This window comes from Zygosaccharomyces rouxii (genome assembly GCF_000026365.1).
Source record: "Zygosaccharomyces rouxii strain CBS732 chromosome G complete sequence".
Taxonomy (NCBI): domain Eukaryota; kingdom Fungi; phylum Ascomycota; class Saccharomycetes; order Saccharomycetales; family Saccharomycetaceae; genus Zygosaccharomyces; species Zygosaccharomyces rouxii.
The window spans coordinates 1,705,795-1,721,595 of record NC_012996.1 but is presented as its reverse complement, the minus strand read 5'-3'; the positions used below and the strand labels follow the sequence as shown (position 1 = coordinate 1,721,595).

Below are 15,801 nucleotides of genomic sequence, written 5' to 3'. Positions count from 1 at the left end.
TCTTTATTTTATTTCAAAATTGATCTTCGTTTATATAGACCCTCTACTGGATTAAACCCAAGTGCTTAGCATGGAAGGCTGCATGCTCAGGAACGAAGGAACTGATGAAATAGTAAGAATGATCAAAACCATCAACAATGTGAACATCAATTTTACCCTCCCAGGAGGTACCCTTAGCTGCTTCTACCAAGTTCTCAGGTTTCAACTGAACTTTGTAAAAACCGTCACCAGATCCCTGATGAATCAAAATTCTGTCATTGCCTCTGTTGGGCAATTTTTTTATTAGTTCACAAGGATCGTATTGAGCCCAGGTAGATTTATCACTGCCTAGGTAATTTCCAAAGCCCTTTTCACCCCATGGGACCTTCGAAGGGTTTGCGATTGGTGCAAATGCTGAACAGGATTTGTACTTTTTGGCTTCGTAATTTTGCAAATACCCAGATAATGCACCAAATCCACCCATTGAGTGCCCAGTGATTGAAACGTTCTCCAAGAAATCCACTTTAGAAGCCCCATTCTTATTGAAATATTCATTCAATTGAGTAGGTAATTCCTTGTGGACATAATCATACATCTGATAATGTTTCTTCCATGGCTCCTGAGTGGAGTTGACGTAAAATCCTGCACCAACACCAAAATCCCAAGACTTTTCAGGATCATCGGGAATATGATCACCTCTTGGTGATGTATCTGGGTATACCACAGAAAACCCGTATTTATCAGCTTGTAATTGCCAGAAGGCCTTTTCGGATGCATTCTGGGGACTACAAGTTAATCCAGAAAGGAAATATATCACTGGGATTGGTTTATCACTTGATTTCTTGTAGTACTGCTGGGGTAGATAGACGTTAACATCCATTGAATTGTTGACCACATTAGAGTAATGGGAGAGCTTCAAAAGCTTACCACCACAGACAGAAACCTCTGCATTGACTTTGAATGACATTTCGTAGTAATCTAAAGTCTCTAAATTCTCACTAGTCCGTACTATCGATGTGTACTTTAGTTCTCAATTCCTTTCAATAGGTCGACCATCCCTAAAATATACAATCCATGCGAGCGGGTAACCTAAAAGCTCAAGTACTAAATATTACTAATACACCGTATATACATCGATTAAGGTAATTCCTTATCATCCTGGGATTTTTCCTCTTGATTCTCACTGGCTTCAGGTTCTTTAGATTCTGAACCTTTCTTTGATTGACCAACATCTTCAGATTCTTCGGGTTTGGATTCGGGTTCCTCAGACTTGGATGCAGGTTCCTCGAGCTTGGATTCAGGTTCTTCAGGCTTACTTTCAGGTTCTTCAGGCTTATTTTCAGGTTCTTCAGGCTTTGATTCGGGTTCCTCAGGTTCCTCAGGCTTTGATTGGGATTCTTCAGGTTTTGATTCAGATTGTTCGGATTGTTCTGGCTGCTGCGATTCATTGTTTGGTTCCTGCTCCTGCTCCTGCTCCTGTGGTTGCTCTTGTTCCTCCTCCTCATCATCTACATTCGCAAAATCAATTGGATCGAATTGCATTCTCAATTTATCTCTAGCCTTAGCCTCTTGGGTAGTTGGATTTCTTAAAGTAACGTTGATTTGGTCTAAATTATGCTCCCTAACCAAAGGTTTTATCACATCATTTACACGCCTTCTTCTTAACTCAATTCTTGACCTCAATGGCTTATAGTAAGCAATTCCCTTTTCGTCATTCAATACAAGAGACAGTTCACCAAATGATCCAGAGTGTCCTTGTGGTGGCACTTGCTTTAAAGCAAAATCTCTAAGCCTTTTGAATTTGTAAACTTTATCAGCATTTGGGTCATCCTGTAAATTGTCTTCCAAATTCTTTTCTACTTCTCCACCCAGTATATTCGAATCCTTTGGTTCCGTTGTATACATAGAGATCCACTCATCTTCTTCTAATTCAACAGGTCTGAAGATAGCTGTTGACAATGCCAAATTTTCCTTCTCCTTCTTGTCTAAAAGAGCACTTCCGACCATTTTCAACAGGAAATAGTTTTGGTCCATTGATGCAGTGTCAGGTAAAAGATTCCAAGTTTTTACCGCACGTAGTTTCTTCTTTACAGGGTGTTGTAATTTGGACAAGTCATTTGTCATACAATCAAATGTATTCTCCACTTTTTCTAATAACTGTGGTGCGTTTAACAATTCTTCTTCATCTTCCATTTCAGACGCAGCTCTCTTTTTGGTTTCTTCAATTTGACTATGATGGTGAGAAGTAATTGTGGTAGAGATATACTCGGTTCTTCTCAAGAAGGAAACCTTGGAGATATCTGTCTTTGGCAATTTATCAACACCTGGATCTCTTAATAGCATACGGTCTTCAGGCTGTAATTTGACACCATCAAAATCATAAAGGTATTTCGTATCCATATGGTCTAGCATTCCAGGAATCTTCATCAGATCTAATGGCATCCCCAAATCCTCATTCACTTTAATCAATGGTGTGACGGAGGTCTTTGTATATAAGGAAGTAATCAATTCTGAAGAATCTGCCTCTTCTTCTGGATTTATAGTGTATTTCAACAATCTAGGGGGTAATAGAGGTGCAGGAAGCCTATTATCATAGCGAATTTTGGCAATATAATCTTGTTTCTTTGACATTCTTTTGGTTCCTTTGTCCTCTTTTTACTGTGTTCTTTTATTATTTGAATTTGACCTCGAGTTGGTCAAACTTTGACTGATATCAAAGGACAACCAACTTTCAACACATTCCGGGTAAAAAACGAAAAAACCTAGGTAAATGGACCCAGACGAGTCCCAAAACTAGTAGATTTTCGTCTTTTCAACAATTAAACCTTTCTCTTTACAAAATCAATATCACTATGCTATTTACAATTAAACTTCCCAACTTTTTATTATCACCGTCAGTCTCTGTCCTCGTTAACAGGGATCAATCTTTCAGAGGTTTCAACCTTTGGTTTAGAACCATCGGATGGTGTCAATTTCTTCTCAGTTTTCAACAAAACGGTCCCGTTATCGTAGTAAGTCTTGCGTTCGTTAATCTGCTCTCTACCTTCAGGTGTAGTTTTGTACATGACGTTTTGATACCTGCTAATCACGTTCCTTTCATCTTGACCGCCCAATGTAGGTGAAGTATCAAACATAAGGTCTTCAGGTGTACTCAAACGAGAAGCTTGTGATTCTTTTTCCAATACCGCTTGTTGCTTCTGGGCCTTTTCTCTCTTTTCCTTAATCAAACGGTTCATGTGTGCCTTCCATGACAAGTATCCAGTAAAATCGGGGAAGAAAAGCCCTAATCTGTGCTTAGAATCTGCTTCCACTTTTTCTCTTGTTATAACCCTTTCTAAATCAAGTTCACCTTCTGATCTTTCCTCAACAACTTTTTCTGGGAAAAGACATCTCCACCAACCTCTGGCATTCCAAACTGAAAGACCACCTAATTCCTTACATTGACTAAATTGTCCGTCCGTTGGTGTTCTTTGGTTGTAAAAACCTGTAATCCCTTGTCTGATAATTTCCTCTGATGTGAATGGTCCATCCAAGTAACCCTTCATCTTTCTTGGGTTGCTGAATCCACCTGGCAATCCCATTACACCCAACAGTGAGCCCATGGTGTCCGACAAGACGTCTTCCCAGTAGTCCCTGTCAGTATCATCACCTTTAGTACCAGATATTTGACGTAACAAATTGGATGGATCATCTATGGCTGAACTCCACAAGGATGAAGAATCCCTCCAGATGGACGACATGGAATCCTTAATGGATCCCAGTCTATCTGAGAAAGGATCTCCTGCCACTTCTTTTAAAATCTCTTCGTTAACTGGGTCAAGCCTATTACTGTCACCGTCGTTGCAAATTCCCATGACTGACTCTTTAGAATAGCGTAAAGCGTATTGACCATAAGTAGTATTGTACAGTTTCTAATCCCTGATATTATATATACAGAAAAAAATAGAGCTTCATCAATGAGTCACATGATACATAAGACGATTGGAATTGAATTGCTAGAAGTTTCTATCAGTTTCATTCCTCTTGATCACTCTGTTCCACCTGTGAATCTTCTCTATCGAGATCTGCAACATGATTCATCTGCTCGATCTCCTGCACCTGTTTCTGTACTTGTTCATCTTGAACCCTTTCTGCTGCCCTCATCTCTTCTTCATCATCTTCCATATCATCGTCGTCATCCTCCTCGTCAATCTCTTCTTCTTCCTTATCTACGGTTTCATTGTCCACGTCGATAGGCCTTTGTGATTCGTTAGACTTGTCAATATCTTGTTTACTAAAGGGCAGCTGAGTCTGTCCCTTGGCCAATGGACCTGCAACACTGGTTGCTGTCGTATACCTGACTCTGTTCTGTTTAACCAATGACCTAAGGTTTTTAGTACGTGGCACCACGTCTTCCAAAAACATGAATTGATTCTTCTTCGAGACACATTCTGCTAGGTCGTTGTAAGTAAGCCTTACAGTCTTGGAATCTTTGTTCTTGCCCGATAGATGTGATTGGGCCAGCATTTCCTCCGTTAAGGCCTTGACAAAGATTTCAGTTGCAAATGCAGTAGCTACGAATGCATTGTTTGACGTGAGTAAATATTCAGGATCACTTCTGGCGATTTTCTTTACTTTGGATACTGGGAGTTGCGGGAAGAATTCTTTCAGTTCAGCATCTGTAGCCGCAATGTCTGCTTCCAGTGCAGTATCAGGTTCCTGGTCCACTTCCATCGGTTCAGGTGAATTATCTTGTGAATCATCTTGTGGATGTTCCTGTGCATGCTCTTGATTATTCTCACCAGCTGGCTCTTGTACAGGTTCCTGTACAGGGTCTTGAAGCTTCTCTGGCACAGATTCTGGCTGGACTTCACTCATTGCAGGGGGAAAAAGTGCGATTGACGTCGTAGAACGGATCTTCAATTGGGTTTCTGGACCATTAGCAGTGAATATTATAGATTGACCATCTTTTAAATGGACACTGGTGTTGAGAACTGAAGATCAATGTGTCCGATGAAACCGGGGTCCGGACAAAAACTGACACATGCTGAAGACAGTTAATACTCCAGGAGCCAAAAAAGTAGACCAGTAGTGAGTGAGGCAAGCAAACTAAAATTATTTGCAAGATGCACATATGCTTATACGGCTTTCACCAGAAAATTTGGGCTCGAAAGGCGAATTTTGGCAACATACAAAGAACTTGGAGGATTACATAAAGAAAATTGGCTAGATGGAGCACATGAAAACCATATAATAATTTTCAAAGCTAACTAAAATATCTGACAAACTCTTACATCTCATATCCCTGGCGTAACGCTACCTACTCCTCGATATTTTACCATAATATTAAATCACCACCAAAGAGCCCATATTGACCGGAAAAAATCCCAGGAAAAGGGGAATAATATCTTAAAAGCCAAAATATTATTACTAAACTACTTAAATTATTCTGAAGTGGTTACAGAATTCGATTTTTGCACTTATCCCAGTCTGTCGCCAGCCCGGACAACCCCGGTTTAATCCGGACAATTTTCAAAAAAGAAAGGGAACGATGGACTGTCCTCAATTGATGTTGCAGAACATCATCAACATTCAAACCTTGATCGATGAGAATGCAAAATAATTCTCTATAAGGTGTCATTTGATGGAATCATCCTTCCAGGAGCTCGGTATTGTTTAGAATCAAGGGGAAATCTCATTGCACCTGTGATGCAAGTAACCCCAATGGAGAGGAGGTGTTCTTTTAAAAGGCAAAACAGTGCCATCGATGACATGAAAGGAGATGTTAAACCTATAAAGAGACAAGATTCCGATAATAGTTTTGGAAGACCAACAGTTACGGCTGATGAACTGTGGCACTTACTACAGAGACACATGGCATCACCTTTGCCTGAATGTGATGCGATTTTCCCGTGGTTACATGGATATTCTTCTTCAGCACCTCCAGACTACCCGAATTCGATCTCAATAATAAGATCTCAACCGATGCCAGATAATTGGATCCAGAATTCTGGAGTTTTAAAATGTTCAATGGATCCCCACGAATTTTTACTTTCATGGGCGACCTTAGGTGACGTTAGATTAGGTGAAGATAAATTGGTAATACGAGATATTATCATCAGGGAACTTTCAAGATGTCAGATCAATCTTAAATTGCAAGAGATCGAAGACGTAGTTTTGTTATGTTATGAATACGGAGTTTTACCCTTTCTCAATACGGATGGTCGTGCTAGAAATAGTTATTCCGTAACGAGAAAAGTGGGTAATAGCCATCAACAATCTGTATCTGGGTTTACATGGAGACAGCCTGGTTCGTTTCGAAGGTTTGATATTCAACCAGCTAAAATGTTAGAGATGTCATCTCAAATTGTTGTGTACTGTTTCCATGCCAGGGATGCGCACAGTAATAGCAAGGGCCATTGCTCCCGCTGCTACAAGTTAGCTACAGTTTTGAATCTGGCACTCAAATTTGTACAAGCCAATTACCTCACTGGTACTGGGAGACAACCCAAAATTTCCATTTTACAGTACAAATCTCTTCAGGATATCCCACCAGATCTCATAGGTACACCACCGATGACTATGGATTCATTAAATAAAGATTCACCAGTTCAATTGGTTTCACCTTTCGATTTGGTCTCTTTTAATAATTGGGACAGAGATTTACTATACCGCGAGAAATTAGAAGTCTCCAAAATGTCATCTGCTACGCCTGTTGAAAGTTCACTTTCATGTTGGTCTGGTAACTCTACAGATTATCAAGTCTACAAATTGCTCCTTTCAGATACCAAAAATTTAGACTCATTTGTCAGAGATCGTCTAGCTTATTATTCTACGCAAAATTCCATCGTTAGAATACGGAAATTACAATTTGATGCTAATGATCCAAAGGCAGCTGATACTAAACTCTTCAACATTCCATGCACACCAAAGCCTTGGGCTCTCATGATAAGATGTTTGGAAAAAGTTTCACCCCCTTCGTTGGAAAAAGTTATGGCTTCGTTGGGAACCCTGCTTAAGAGCGCAAATCCCTCACCAATTGAATTAAATTTCCCCAGTTCTGGCACAATTACCCTCGGATCTCTGAACATTAATTCAATTGAGATCATATTAAATATTTGTTATGTGCTTTACCAATTGGGAAATTTGACAGATTACGGATCGCTCATTTATTGTTCTGACGGTTACACTGAGACCACTTTCCTATTAGTTGCATATTTGATATTTTTATGGGATTTATCGTTAGAGGACACTTTACTAGAATTACATTTGAAATACGAAAGACCATTTTTCCTATTTCCCGTGGACCTGCAGGTCTTGGGTCATTTACAGTCTTTGTTAAGACAGTTTAGTCCCAAGAGACCAGAAAACTACCAGTTTTACAGGAATCGTAAAGAGAAAATTTTAGAGCCATTGGAAATTACACCAGAGATGTTTAGCAAAATATTTTTATTCTGTGTTCCACCAGATTTGAATTTCTCTGCATTAAAGGGTCCATTACCGTCTAGGATTTTGTCACATCTCTACTTAGGTTCATTAGAGCATGCGCAATCGCCAAAACTTTTGAAAAAGATGGGAATCAATTACATCGTATCTGTCGGGGAAGATTTGTCATGGGCAGGACCCATGAATTCACGTCACAGAGCATCCTCTTCACCAATGCCTAATAAAATAGAGACAAGGACAAAAACTTCTCCAATAAAGCCACTGAGAATCCGAGGTTTAACTGTAACTGGTGAATACAACAATGGCAGTGATACTTTGGAGGAGAACCCTCGGTCAATTGACATCTTTGAACAAGAAGGTTTTAAAATTTTACGCATTGCAAATCTAGGGGACAATGGTAAGGACAGTTTAACAAATCAGTTGGAACATATCCTTGCATTTATCGATGAATGTTATGAAGCAAATGGTAAAGTATTAGTCCATTGCATGGTGGGGGTATCAAGGTCCGCCACTGTTTGCATAGCAGAATGCATGAAAAGATTAGAATGTAGTGTTCTTAGGGCCTATCTTTTCGTTAGGGTCAGAAGACTGAACATTATTATTCAACCAAATTTGATGTTCATGTATGAACTTTTAAAATGGCAGGAGAGTCAAGGTCAAGAAAGAGCCATTGATTGGCCAATTATCTGCAGATCGATTTCAGAATTGAACAATAACTACATATGAATATTGAATTTTTCATTTATCTTTTTTCCTTTCCTATTTTATTTCATTATTCCAAAGTCACATATCTCAACAGGTGTTGAGGGATGGCATCGTAAAGGTTCTTTTCTTGTAACCATTTCTTGGAAAAAACTCTTTCGGCGTATTTGTGACCAGAATCCGCTAGAATAGTGACCACATTTGAGTTTTCTGGTAAGTCCTTTGCCAATTTACAAGCCCCTACCACGTTCAATGCGGAAGTACCGCCAATGTATAATCCTTCTTCATCCAATAATCTGTAAACCATGGCAATGCTTTCTTTGTCAGGGACGAAAATTGCATCATCAGCGATATCAACAGATGCTCCCATATTTTTTGTAATACGGCCTTGACCGATACCTTCTGTGAATGAACCACCTTCACGCTCTAAAGTACCATTCTTGATAAATGAATAAATAACTGAACCTGGGGGATCTGATGGTGCCAATCTACAATTTCCTTTGGTTTGTTCTTCCAGATAGCGCGCAATACCAGTGAATGTACCACCAGTACCAGTAGAGCAAGTAAATCCATCACATTTTAACCCGTTAGCTTCCAATTGTTGTAAAATTTCAGGACCTGTAGTATAGTAGTGTGCTTTCCAATTAGCTGGGTTATCGAATTGATCAGTCCAAACCGCATTATCCAACTTGGCCGCATGATCTCTGGCTCTATTATTGAAATTCAATGGGTCTGTAATAGGACAAACAGGTACTGGATAAACTTCAGACCCTAAAAACTTAAGTAGATTAATCTTTGCTGCAGACTGAGTATTGGGCATGTAAAAGATCGATCTGTAACCACGAGCTCTAGCAATGTGAGCCAAACCAATGGCTGTATTACCAGCAGAACCTTCTACAATAGTTGGATTTGGCTTATTAGGACTCACTAAACCTTTCTCCTCAGCTTCCTTAATCAAATATAGAGCAGCACGATCCTTAACAGATCCACCTGGGTTTTGGAATTCAGCTTTCCCCCAGACATTACGTCCAAGTTCCTTAGACAACTTATTTAGTCTAATCAAAGGTGTGTTACCAATGGCGTCTGTAAAACCTTTGGAAGCCAGTATAGGGAACTTCAGTGACATCTTGATGTGATTTGAAGATCTAAGCTAGACTACGCTGGGTCTGTATGTGTACCAGTAGTCGATTAAAACTTTTTTTCAAATGCTCGAACACATGCAGCAGTGATAATCATCTTTGAATACACATTTATAATATATACAAGTACGAATGAAAAACTAAAATCGCTAACGTCTATTGGACGAGATTGTGCTCCTCAGTAAGATTGATCATATGCCTAAGATTCTGCTCTCGACGCTGGTCTTGATACAAAACGGTACCCACCATTAATTGCTCTCTCTTCTTCTTTCAATTTCTTCAAATCCTTTTCGTAAACTTGGTCCAAAAGCTGTTGCACAGCACTCAGTTGTTGTGATTCATCCCATTGTTCACCATCTTGTCCCACTAAAAATTTCCTTATTGCCAATATTTCACTGTTTAACTGCTCGCGACTCTTGTCTAGAGTCATTTTCTTTAGATTTTGTAACGTTAACAACGAGTACGCTTTACCAGATTGTTCATCTGCCAATGTGTTCTTAACCATTAACCACATCTTCAAATTACCTCTTTGGAAGTTTCCGCTAGCATCAATTACAGGAGTGTTAACCAATTCAAGCAAAGAATAGGGAGCCCTGTCAGTTAATCTGGGTTCTAGATGCATCACACGGGTATATCCACCATTTCTATTAGAATAAACAGGTGCTATTTCACTTACCAGCCTTTTGATGAGTTTCGAGTTGTCACCTGATAGGAACAATCTGGACTGTATTTGTGACAATAGCGGTGAATTGGGATTCTGGTGAACAATCTTTGCCCAATTAATTACTCTATCTGCGACTCTAGAGGCCTCTTTACACTTGGCATGCGTAGATGTAATACTGCCATGTTGTAGAAGTTGACTGACCATATTACGCATCAATGCATCTCTGTGAGGCTTTGTACGTGACAACTTTCTTGCTAATCCAACAGTCATCGTGAAATTCACCAGCTAAGTCGAAACAAAAGCTCCTATACCTTTTAATTCTTCAAGATGACCGATAGTATCTTGATATGATTGAAACTTTTTGATACTGATATTGAAAAATTGTCATCAAAAGATACGATACCATGTAAACCGAACACTAAATCCACGTCAAAGCGCAGAATAGATCCTATAGCAGGTCCCCTAAAAGCGTTCAAAAGCTCTAAAACGGTGTTTCATCGTTTCCACTACACCATATTTACTTTACACGTTTGATTTCCCTCCATTCCCTATGGTTTTAGACCCATCCCGTTACCAGGATCACAGAACCTGGAAGATGACCCCAGGTTTGATCAGAGCAAGACAACCATTCTTCAAGAAGAACATGATTGGATTGGCAATTTTAGCGGGTGTTTCTGCAGGTATTTATACGTATACTTACAGTTTCTTGCATAAGGATAACGATTTCGCAGATGTGCCAATTCCACCCATTGATGAGAAGGAATTAGAGAAGTTAAAGAAAGAATACGAACAGCACAAGCAGGAGAGACAATAATCTTCTTTTCAACTTCTCTCGTTTTCTCCTCCTCTATGTAAATAGTTTCCGCTTTATATGTATTTAACTAAGTACACACAACAACAACGACAAGGTAGTATCAATGAAATACGAATTAGAAGACCAAGTGGTCTTAATTACTGGTGGATCCCAGGGTCTGGGTAAGCAGTTTGCCCAAAAATATTTAAATGAAACTGTCAGGTCCAAGATTATTGTTGTTAGCAGGTCGGCCAACAAGTTACAAGATGCCATTAGAGATATCGGTGGATACCCTAAGAAATTACAAAAGCCCAGGACTTTAGATGAACAAAACGACCGTATCTGGTATGCACCTTGTGATTTATCAGTTCCCGATGCCGTCAATGAATTATTTGAGACTTTATTCGAATGTAAACTAATCCCCACACAAGTGTTAGCGTGTGCTGGTGGTGCCACGCCCAAGTTAATTGCAGATTGTACCGGTAGAGAATTGGAAGTCGGCGTTCAAAATAACTATTTAACTGCCTTGTATGTCTCCCAAAAAGTTTCCCAGTTGCTACCTCGTTGCCATTTAGTGCTCTTTTCCAGTGAAGCAGCATTCTTCCCCTTCATTGGTTATGGTCAATATGCCCCCATGAAAGTTGCAATTAAATCATTAGCCTTTATTCTAAGACAAGAATTACCTGATGCAAGGGTCTCCTGTATTTATCCAGGAAATTTCCTCAGTGAAGGGTACGCTGTGGAGGAAACTACTAAACCATCCATTACCAAGGAAATTGAAGGTTCTTCAGCTGCTATTACTTGTGCAGAATGTTGCAATAGAATCGTTTGGTGGCTAGAGAAGGGGTATGACGATGTTACCTCCGATTTCATCGGTTGGATTCTTATGAGTTTAGATATGGGTCTCAACAAGCACAATAACAACTCGTTCCTGTGGATCCTACAGCTAATCATTGGTGTCATTGGCAACCTATTCATCGTCCCCATCTATATGGTGTTCCTCTCTTGGGACATAAAAAAATGGCATAAAAAGCAACAAACTAAACGTGGTAAGAAATGAACAATTTTTGAACAAAGAAGAGCTTCGAATGTATTTTAGAAAGTTGTTTAGAGTGCATTCAAACATATCTGTCGTCAGTTTTGGCTTCATATAGTTAATACTACCGATTTGCCGCCATTTTCATTTATTACCCGCACAAAAATTTTTCAACATGCGATGAGCTTTAAAGGCATCGATGAGCTAATCACTATTGGACAGTAATAATTTATAGCTAGAGTACCGTGTATCTAAGTATCATTATGTCGAGTTATACTTGTAATGGATGTGAATTGCAGTTTCCTAGCGGTGATGATCAGAGACAACATATGAAGTCAGAATGGCATCGTTATAATTTGAAGAGAAGAGTTGCTCAACTAGCACCAATACCTGAAAGTGTGTTTAACTCTAAAGTGCAAGCATTATCAACAGAGAGTAACAAAGATGATGGTAAGCAGAAGCAGTTGACAAAGAAAGAGGTTCGTAGAAGGGAGAAAGAAGCTCTATTAGAAAGGAAAAGAGAATTGTTAAAGGTTGCACATGAAAATGCTGCCAAGAATATTCTAAAGGAGGAACAGAAATCTGCACCTGAGCCTCAACCTGAAGAACAGTCCAAGATTGAGAAGGAGGAACCATCTAAAACTGAAGAACCCGAGCTTACAGAGGACCAGTTAGCTGAAAAATTGATGCATGTGAAAATATCGAATCGTGTGGATATTCCATTTGAAGAGTGCTTATTCTGCGGTAAAAAGCATTCTGATCTTGATACCAACATTGAGCACATGCTAAAATATCATGGTTTTTATATTCCAGAACAAAAATACTTGGTTGATAAACCAGGTTTAATAAAATATATCTCTGAAAAGATTGGGTTAGGTAATATTTGCATTGTCTGCAATTATCAAGGTAGATCCTTAGAAGCCGTAAGGCAACACATGTTAGCCAAGAGACATTGCAGAATTCCATACGAAGAGGAAGATGAGAAATTAGAAATTTCAGATTTTTACGATTTCACTACCTCTTATGGTCAACCTCAGCAACCAATTGTAGTGGAAGCTTCTGGTAATGGTAATGATGAAGACTGGGAAGATGTGGATGAAGATGCAGATGAAGATGAAGACGAAATTTCAGACGAAGAACTACCAGAAGAAGCCATTTATCACGATGGTATCGAGCTACATTTGCCAACGGGTGTTAAAGTGGGTCACAGATCTTTGATGAAGTACTACAGACAAAACTTGAAACCAGAATCAGAACTTACTGAAGGCCAAGGTACTGTGATGGCAGCAGAGACAAGAAAGATGCTACAACCTTACGATAGAAAGAATGTTCAAACTCAAAAGAGATCTTGGCAACAAGAGACGAGGAACAAGAAGCAATTCGACAAGAAGAGCGCCAAACATTTGAACTTCCAACCACATTACAGGGACCAACTCCTGCAATGAGGCTGGCACTTCAATCTCTCTTTGTTATGTACATTATATATTGTTGTTTATAGTATCTTACAGTATTAAAGGTCCCTTCTATTAAGTTCGCGTTAACATACATTCATATGTTTAACAACAGTGGAATATATCGGAAACCATGCTAAGGCAAATAATAACGCTGCTATTGGCTCAATTTGTTGCCATATTCATTTTCTGCTGTGGATTTTTCCCCCAAAAGAATGTTCTCAAAGGTAACGCAGATTTTATTATAGAATCATCTATTCAAACTCAATCCAAACCAGTATTCGATAAATTCGTATTGATTGTCGTTGATGCATTGAGAAGTGATTTTGTATTTGAAGAATCTATCTCAAACTTTAAATTTGTCCATTCGTTGATTAATGATGGTGAAGCATGGGGATTTACAGCATATTCAAATCCACCAACAGTTACGCTGCCGAGATTGAAAGGTATTACTACAGGTTCAACTCCTAATTTCCTCGATGCTATCCTAAACGTTGCTGAAGATGATTCATCATCCAATTTGAAAGAACAGGATTCATGGCTTAAGCAATTTGTTAGACAGGGGAAAAAGATGAGATTCTTTGGTGACGATACGTGGCTCAAACTATTCCCATTAGATTTCTTTCAAGAGTACGAAGGGACCAACTCTTTCTTTGTTAGTGATTTTGAACAGGTAGATCTAAATGTTACTAGACATTTACCCCATCAATTGGAAACTCAAAAAGACTGGGACGTATTGATACTACACTACTTAGGATTGGACCATATTGGTCACAAGGGAGGTGCTAGATCTGTCTTTATGCCTGGTAAGCATGCAGAAATGGATTCAATTGTTAAAAATATCTACGAAAACGTAGATGAAAACACTTTAGTGTGTGTAATGGGAGATCATGGAATGAACGAAGTTGGTAACCACGGCGGTTCGTCTCCAGGAGAAACTTCATCTGCTCTAGTTATGATCTCAAAGAAATTGAAACAATTCCAACCTCCATTACATCAGAGAGATGTACACTTACCAATAACTACACAGTTCCAAGATGGTGAAGTAAATTACGATTATTTGACCAAAGTTCAACAGGTAGATTTTGTTCCCACTTTGGCAGCATTATTTAATATTCCCATTCCCAAAAACAATGTTGGTATCATAATTCCGGATTTCTTACAACTGTTAGACAGTAAAATGGCTGCTATAAAGGTAAAGGATAATTTTAATCAACTTGCGTCTCTTTTGGGTCGTACTTTAGAAGTCAAAAACGAATCCATTAATGAAGAATTTGAACAAATGAAAGATCTACAAGAAGTTTTGACTAAATCTGCAACCAATTACAAGTATCCCATATTAGCTGCAGGGTTCGGTTTGTTGACCGTACTAACCGCTGTAGCCCTCTGGTATGGAATCTCTATTATGCAATTGAGTAAATCTAGCCTTCTTACGATTGTGCTCTCACTACTACTTGGTATCGCGACATTTAGCAGTAGCTTTGTAGAGGAGGAACACCAAATTTGGTGGTGGGTAATTACTGGTGCCTTACTTTTGTCACAGTTGTACTTGCGTAAGGCTCTCGGATTGCATTTTGTTTGCTTTGTCTGTGTAAGATTAATTCGTGGATGGAACAACAGTGGTCAAAAGTACACTTATGATAATACTATTTTCGAATTGTTAAAAGCTAATCCAGGTGTACAATGGTACTTAAACATCTTAACCATTTTTACAGTGGGTCTCGGAGGTAGTCTAGGAGATCGATTATCGTTTATCCTTTCTTTTTCCCTATGTGCATTGTGTGGTAGTTATAAAATCAGTTGGGCAATCGTTAACCGTGAAGATGTACCATTTTGGATGCAAGAGCTTGCATTCAAATCGTGCCTCTTTTTTACCAAGGAGCACACTAATCCAGAAGAAGTGTTTGGCAAGGCCTTAGTTCCCATGGCACAATTTTTCTTCAAATATTTCATTGCTTGTTTGGTGGTCAAGATCAGCGCTTCCAAAATAGGAGTCTGTAAAGCTAATCTTTTCAGTATGCTTTCAATTTTGCTCATGTTCCAATCCCCAACTGCCAATATTCCACTTTTTTTCATCTTCGAAGTACTGAGAGCTGCTCTTTCCCGTCTTTTCACAGATTACTATGGATCTAACACCTACTTCGTTTCACTATCGTCATTGTTATTACAGTACTTCACATTTTATCAATTTGGTGGTACAAATTCAATTGCTTCAATTGATCTCTCCAATGCTTATAACGGTGTTCCTGAAAACTACAACATTTACCTCGTTGGATTCATGATGTTTGTATCCAATTTTGCACCTACAATTTATTGGTCACTTTACAAATCGACTATACCTCGTCCTGAGAGCCGCAAATGGATACTATATGCTGAACAAAAGATTCCATTCTTGATTTTCAACTGCGTTGTAGGAGTTTTCCTACTTATTGCGTGCTACGTCTTCAGATTCCATTTATTCATCTGGAGTGTTTTCAGTCCCAAACTGTGCTATTTCGTATCTTGGAATATTTTTATGAATATTATAATTGAGTGTGGATTAGAATCAATAGTCTGGGCAGTTGGAAACTGAGCTCTAGCCGCCAAATGGTGCTCGACATTTGTATTATTCC

At 39.0% G+C, this 15,801-nt stretch overlaps 11 protein-coding genes across 11 annotated transcripts; 5 read left to right on the top strand and 6 right to left on the bottom strand.

Annotated features, from left to right (window-relative positions):
* Window positions 1-43: 43 nt before the first annotated feature.
* Window positions 44-946, bottom strand: ZYRO0G20944g (S-formylglutathione hydrolase; the record flags this gene model as incomplete). Its single annotated transcript, XM_002498844.1, has 1 exon — window positions 44-946. One exon carries the CDS (start codon window positions 944-946, stop codon window positions 44-46), a length of 903 nt encoding a protein of 300 aa, XP_002498889.1.
* Window positions 947-1,116: 170 nt separating this feature from the next.
* On the bottom strand, window positions 1,117-2,610 carry PAF1 (Paf1p; the record flags this gene model as incomplete). The annotated part of the gene is made up of 1 exon (XM_002498843.1): window positions 1,117-2,610. The coding sequence occupies one exon, from the start codon at window positions 2,608-2,610 to the stop codon at window positions 1,117-1,119; it is 1,494 nt and encodes a 497-aa protein (XP_002498888.1).
* Window positions 2,611-2,873: 263 nt separating this feature from the next.
* On the bottom strand, window positions 2,874-3,833 carry MPM1 (Mpm1p; the record flags this gene model as incomplete). Its single annotated transcript, XM_002498842.1, has 1 exon — window positions 2,874-3,833. The coding sequence occupies one exon, from the start codon at window positions 3,831-3,833 to the stop codon at window positions 2,874-2,876; it is 960 nt and encodes a 319-aa protein (XP_002498887.1).
* Window positions 3,834-3,993: 160 nt separating this feature from the next.
* On the bottom strand, window positions 3,994-4,836 carry ZYRO0G20878g (uncharacterized protein; the record flags this gene model as incomplete). Its single annotated transcript, XM_002498841.1, has 1 exon — window positions 3,994-4,836. One exon carries the CDS (start codon window positions 4,834-4,836, stop codon window positions 3,994-3,996), a length of 843 nt encoding a protein of 280 aa, XP_002498886.1.
* Window positions 4,837-5,667: 831 nt separating this feature from the next.
* On the top strand, window positions 5,668-8,130 carry PPS1 (tyrosine/serine/threonine protein phosphatase PPS1; the record flags this gene model as incomplete). The annotated part of the gene is made up of 1 exon (XM_002498840.1): window positions 5,668-8,130. One exon carries the CDS (start codon window positions 5,668-5,670, stop codon window positions 8,128-8,130), a length of 2,463 nt encoding a protein of 820 aa, XP_002498885.1.
* Window positions 8,131-8,176: 46 nt separating this feature from the next.
* Window positions 8,177-9,232, bottom strand: ZYRO0G20834g (uncharacterized protein; the record flags this gene model as incomplete). Its single annotated transcript, XM_002498839.1, has 1 exon — window positions 8,177-9,232. The coding sequence occupies one exon, from the start codon at window positions 9,230-9,232 to the stop codon at window positions 8,177-8,179; it is 1,056 nt and encodes a 351-aa protein (XP_002498884.1).
* Window positions 9,233-9,444: 212 nt separating this feature from the next.
* On the bottom strand, window positions 9,445-10,179 carry MRPL8 (mitochondrial 54S ribosomal protein bL17m; the record flags this gene model as incomplete). The annotated part of the gene is made up of 1 exon (XM_002498838.1): window positions 9,445-10,179. One exon carries the CDS (start codon window positions 10,177-10,179, stop codon window positions 9,445-9,447), a length of 735 nt encoding a protein of 244 aa, XP_002498883.1.
* Window positions 10,180-10,459: 280 nt separating this feature from the next.
* On the top strand, window positions 10,460-10,723 carry COA3 (Coa3p; the record flags this gene model as incomplete). Its single annotated transcript, XM_002498837.1, has 1 exon — window positions 10,460-10,723. One exon carries the CDS (start codon window positions 10,460-10,462, stop codon window positions 10,721-10,723), a length of 264 nt encoding a protein of 87 aa, XP_002498882.1.
* Window positions 10,724-10,826: 103 nt separating this feature from the next.
* On the top strand, window positions 10,827-11,762 carry TSC10 (3-dehydrosphinganine reductase; the record flags this gene model as incomplete). Its single annotated transcript, XM_002498836.1, has 1 exon — window positions 10,827-11,762. The coding sequence occupies one exon, from the start codon at window positions 10,827-10,829 to the stop codon at window positions 11,760-11,762; it is 936 nt and encodes a 311-aa protein (XP_002498881.1).
* Window positions 11,763-12,001: 239 nt separating this feature from the next.
* Window positions 12,002-13,183, top strand: REI1 (Rei1p; the record flags this gene model as incomplete). Its single annotated transcript, XM_002498835.1, has 1 exon — window positions 12,002-13,183. One exon carries the CDS (start codon window positions 12,002-12,004, stop codon window positions 13,181-13,183), a length of 1,182 nt encoding a protein of 393 aa, XP_002498880.1.
* A 139-nt stretch (window positions 13,184-13,322) lies between these two features.
* Window positions 13,323-15,761, top strand: LAS21 (mannose-ethanolamine phosphotransferase LAS21; the record flags this gene model as incomplete). Its single annotated transcript, XM_002498834.1, has 1 exon — window positions 13,323-15,761. The coding sequence occupies one exon, from the start codon at window positions 13,323-13,325 to the stop codon at window positions 15,759-15,761; it is 2,439 nt and encodes an 812-aa protein (XP_002498879.1).
* Between the last annotated feature and the right edge of the window lie 40 nt (window positions 15,762-15,801).